General features: G+C 42.6%; 1 protein-coding gene across 1 annotated transcript; it reads right to left on the minus strand.

Moving 5' to 3' along the window:
- Positions 1-4,450: 4,450 nt before the first annotated feature.
- Positions 4,451-5,062, minus strand: LOC135494282 (uncharacterized). Its single transcript, XM_064782195.1, has one exon. It carries the CDS (start codon positions 5,060-5,062, stop codon positions 4,451-4,453), a length of 612 nt encoding a protein of 203 aa, XP_064638265.1.
- Positions 5,063-5,358: the final 296 nt, after the last annotated feature.

The raw sequence follows: 5,358 nt of genomic DNA on the forward strand, positions 1-5,358 counted from the left end.
TTCAGTGTCCCTAGCAATCGGTAGCAATGGGGAAAAACTTTCAGCGCATGTGACCTTTCGGGAGCCTGGATTTGTCCGACAAATTAGAGCATTGCATGAAAACAATGAACTACCAGAAAACGCTGTTTTTTCCAGTTCTCGCACTGGTTGGGTGAACACTGAAGTGTTAATAGACTGGCAAGATCGTGTGCTATTTCCAAATGTCGGAGATCTACAGGATGCTATTGGTTCCAAAATGTTGAGTGTGGACAGATTTCGTGCACACCTTCAGCATTCAGTATCCCAGTGATTAACCATGGCCTCCTATTAGACTACATCCCAGCAGGCTGCACTTCCCTGGTGCAGCCATTAGATTTAGTAGTCATGAGGCCGTTTAAGACGCTGGTCAGAAAATATTGGAAACAGTGGAAAGTCTTAAACACTGATGATGATGGTGTATCCCAACGGATTTCATTGTTAATTTTTTTGCAGATCATAAGCCGTGCCTGGGATGAGGTAGACCCTCATTCAGCAGAACATGCATTTGCTGTAGCAGGACTCACGGGTGAACAACAAGTTGTAGGCCTAAATGATTTTGTTCAAGTAGAGGGAGAAGAGCCAAATGATGACGATCTAGAGTTTTTTGACGAGCCACCAGCTACGGATGATGAATTTGAATTTGAGTAATTGATTGGTTTTTATTTCTCATTTTTCCGGGAGCAAACGGAGGAATGTTTGACCTTGTAAGTATTTTTTTCAGAAGTGCAGTATATGTAATAAAATACAGAACCAAACGAAAATAAAGTTCTACTTGGCCTATGTTCATGTTCGTAGACGGAAACGTGTCCTATTGCCATATTTCAATGACCTAAAACCAATTTGTCTGGTGTCATAATGATTTAAGAATGAATGAATACCGTGCACGGTCATCTGAATGCCACAGTTATCCATTATAAGAGGGCGTATGCAATACATGAAAAGAATTACCGCTACAAGTTGGGAGAATTTATACTTCAGATCAGTGAAGGTCGCTATGTTATAAAAGTGAAACCACAGTATATTCACTTGAATTCTTGTCATATTAGTGTCTGTATTGAGATAGCATGCATCTGTGTTGAATGGTTGACTTAGGTTAGTAAGAACATAAACACAGTAATGTATATTTTAAAAGTCATTTCGGCCCCGAAAGAGATATGGGTTTGGTACGGTAGCGAAGACTTGTATAAAGAATCTACGAGAATCGTGGAATGGATGAAGGAAAAGCCCAAGGCGGTGGCTCGAGTTAAGAAAATCTATGACGTCCACATCGCCAGGGATTTTTGCAATCTTGCAGAAGCCGTCAGGAGCTCTCCTTTCTCTGGTGTGCTTCTGCTCTTGTCCTTTCCGGGAACAAGTGGCAGCCGTAACATGTTCAACAATCGTGTAAACAGTTGGCTGTGAATTTCATTTGTACATGGCATCAATTTGAGAGGATGGTCTAGCATAAAAGCGTTAGGTAACCGACAACTACTACCGAGCACTGTGGGCACGATTTCCCTCCGTCGGTGGATACTAATCGGGTACTTCTAAAAGGTCAGCCGGCAAGCAGAATGAGGGGGCTCTCACGAGGAGGCTTTAACTGCTCCTCTTTCTCATCTGCCTACTGTGCTGACTCCAAAACTGCTATAACACTGCTTCCATGATGACTTTGCACATACCCTATCGTTGGTAAGCCTAAACGGAGACTTGAACAAACCCTTTGTGCGATTAAATGTTCTTTTGTTCCTAAGACGTCTCTTTTTTGCACGTTATAATATAACTTCTTTTGAATCGGCATCTAACTTAAATCAGGACATAATTGCGCGATTATCATCTTTGTCCGCACACAACACTGCTCTCATTGAGTACTGGGAACATATTAACATTAAAGCTTTGTGATTAGTCAATGATCTCTGGCCTGGGCACAATCACTGGATGCTTGGCTGGGTCAGGAATACATTCGTTCTTCAAACGTCCCGTCACTTTCAGGAGCTGGTCTTCGTCCAGATATGGCTCTAATTCAAATATTGAACTCAGCTTCGTAATGCGTCCATTGGTTCTAAAAGTGTTTAACTCGTTGCTGTGATGCTTTTTCTGGCGACATTACAGGATAGTTCGTTCGGGTGCCTTTACACCATCAGATGAAATACGTTCGTTCATCTTGCGCCTTTCCTGTTGTAGCCACTTGAGGAATCTCATCAAATACGCCACAGGAATCTCATCAGATACGCCACTACATTGAGTAGCCGAGGCCAGCTTGAATAATTATCTGTTAAATAGGTTTAAGATGATATCGCCATGTACCTTCACAATCGCACAGGACATGGCTTCCTTCTTGACTTCGGGATCTCTCTCAAGCAGGTCAGGCTGCCCTTATGGTATTTCTGGCTCACTGTCTTCACTCAACCATAAGTACGCTGGACCTTGGCCCCATCTGGTGTTGGACAACATCTGTTCGGCGTTTAACCCTCTTGAGGCGTCACCAAAGTGTCATTAAAGTTTGGGAAACTGTACCCATGAATTTCAAACAAAGTCACACACAAAATTATTTTAAATTCAAAATTAGGACCTTTTTGAGAGGCAGATGTGTGTACTACAAAAATACTGGACTTATCCCGCTCCGTGGAAATAAACCTCAATAAGGTCAAATGTTATATCCTTTTCAAGCAGCACATTTTCACTCATAATTTTGATATTGATCCATCGTGTGCCTGTGATTACATATCCCAAAAAAACAGAACACCTATTCTTTCTACTTGCGATGCCCTCTTGCTAAAAACATCAGAGCCGATCTTCTTCAGGACCATGGACATCTGCTTTGCTTTAATCATGTATTTCTTACGTTAAATTTAAACCAAAAGCGTGTTACCCTACTTCACGGGCACCAATCACTTTCACATTTTACCAATCAAAATAGTGTTTCTCGTGTAGCAAAATTTAATGTGGATGTTATATGAACTTAGGCAAGTTCGGTTGGGTGGCGTAACTGTACAAAGACGCACAATATCGGTGTGAGAAGAAGGTAATAAGATAGTATTTTGAATATAAACAAATGTGAATTTTTATATAGATTAAATACACAAAAATAATGAAGTTGCGGAAATGGCAGTGGCGCGTGTCGTCATTAGTGCGTATCTCGCGATTTGGAGCAGGTTTACTACTTGGGTTTCGCAAAGTTCGGAACAAGGGGTTACAGTATCTATGTTACAGGCTAGACGTCATGTGACACTCCAGTAGCTTGTTCGTTGATACTCGGACCAGCTCGAGGGGGCTTTGTCTCGATGCAGCCACGTTGCCTTTCGTAGGCCTTGCTTATTCCGTGTTTTAGACAACCCTGCCCCAAACTAGTCTGCTCCCCACAAATGTGACATTACCAAACGTAACATTTACTTGTGGCGTAATCTATACGCGCTCTATAGTCAGTCCAAGCTATCAGTGAAACTGCGTGGTGTCACGTATACTTTTTTTTACTGTCATTACTGTTATACATCTAGTGTCTTTTACATTTTTCTGCATTTTCTTCTCTTCTTTTTCAACTTGCCTTGGCTAAAAAATAGATCTATATAGCAAATTGTACAGCCAGGGCTGCCCATGTCCTCATAGGGGAGCTAGGCCCTAGCTAAATTCATTGATGTAAATCAAATATGTGTATTGTCTGGAAACGTTTCGTCTTGTTCTTGACATATTGGAGAACGATGGTGCTGTCCGTCCAAAACGAAGACTCTTGCAGGGGTATTCTCATCTCACGACGTATTAGGTTATCAATATTCACAGCGAGCACAGCAGCGGACAGCTTTAGGCAGGGAATCGTCATCGGTGTCATTGGCGCCAGTCTTGATTTCGCCATCAGTATTGTGAAGTGTACGGCGCCGTCGCTGTTCACCAGTCTCAGGAATCTCACAGCACCATAGGCATCGGCTGATCCATCGGAGTAGTGATGTAGTCTTGCTTCAGTGATGTCAGTCGCTTGAATACATCTAGGCACTTGAAAACCATTCTAGTTTGGGTAGGTCATCTAACCATCTCTGCCATATTTTGGTGCTGGTGGGGCTCATTTTGCGCATATCATCCCTTGTCCGACCTGCATTCCGTCTGGCAGATCACCTTTGCTTCACTGACGGATGGACAAACCAATCCTAGGGGGTCGTACATTGAGCTGGTGATCCTAAGTAGGCCTCGTCTGGTGAAGTTAGTTCCTTGTAGCGAATAGTGAGGCCAAACGTGTCTGTCTCTGTCTCACTCAATCGGCAGGGAGTCGGACATCATGTCGAGATCTTTGATTGTCTTTCCTCTTTCCTCGGAATGAACAGGAGGATATTTTCACTAAACACCTCAACAAAAGTAAGCCCCCCTCTAAACAATTGATTATAATTTCTAAAGTATCCACGACAATGCGATGATAATTGCAGGACATCATTATATCATACTTTGTGAAGTAGTCTGCCAAGACGATTTATATTCGACCATTAACCACAAATAGATCAGAGGCCAATTTTAACCATGGTCCCTTGGCGATTTTGTGTGGGATAAGAGACTCGTTCTTGTCTTGAGGTCGATACTCCTGGCATGTGCTGCATGTTCTAACAAGGTCTTCCACATCTCTGTTGATGTTTGGCCAGTATACAGTTCCTTTAGCCAGTCTTCTTGACTTCTCGATACCTTGATGGGCGGCATGGACCTTTTCGCGTATATCTTTGCGGAGTGTCTCTGGAATGAGGACTTGCTTACCCTTGAACAGGATACCATCCTCAATTGCTAGTTCATCTCTGCAGGACCATAATTGCCTTAGTGGGGATGAAAGATCATTCTGCTTCATCGGCCATCCTCTACATACGTACTCGCCCAATTGTTGCAGGACTGGATCATTGCTTGTGTGGTCTCTGAGCTGCTGTGGCTTGTAGGCACCACAATGGAAAAGGTATTGGTTGGTGGTCTCGCCTTCTATCTTCTGCTCCGGGTCATATGGCACTACATCTGTGGCGACAAAGTGGACTCTGGTGGCTAGCTTTACTTCAGCATCATTAGATTGGTTGGGCAAGCGACTTAGCACGTCGGAGAGGACCATCTCTGGGCCGGGACGATAAACCAGTCGAAAATAATTGTAGCCTCTGATTTTCTGAAACATTCTATATAAGCGGCCCGGTAGTCGGTAGAGCGGCATCTCTTTCAAAGTCACTAGTGGGTTCTGCTCTGTTTTATTATTATTTATTATTATTATTATTATTATTATCAAAACATATTTGTTGGTACCTTTATCAACAAATTGCTCAAAGGCACCTTACAATCTAAGAAACAATGTGCTCAAAGAACTAAAATACAGCAATAAAACAATAAAACAATTTAGGACCACATTATTAAAAA

The sequence above is a fragment of the Lineus longissimus genome, chromosome 10 (assembly GCF_910592395.1).
Source record: "Lineus longissimus chromosome 10, tnLinLong1.2, whole genome shotgun sequence".
Lineage (NCBI taxonomy): Eukaryota > Metazoa > Nemertea > Pilidiophora > Heteronemertea > Lineidae > Lineus > Lineus longissimus.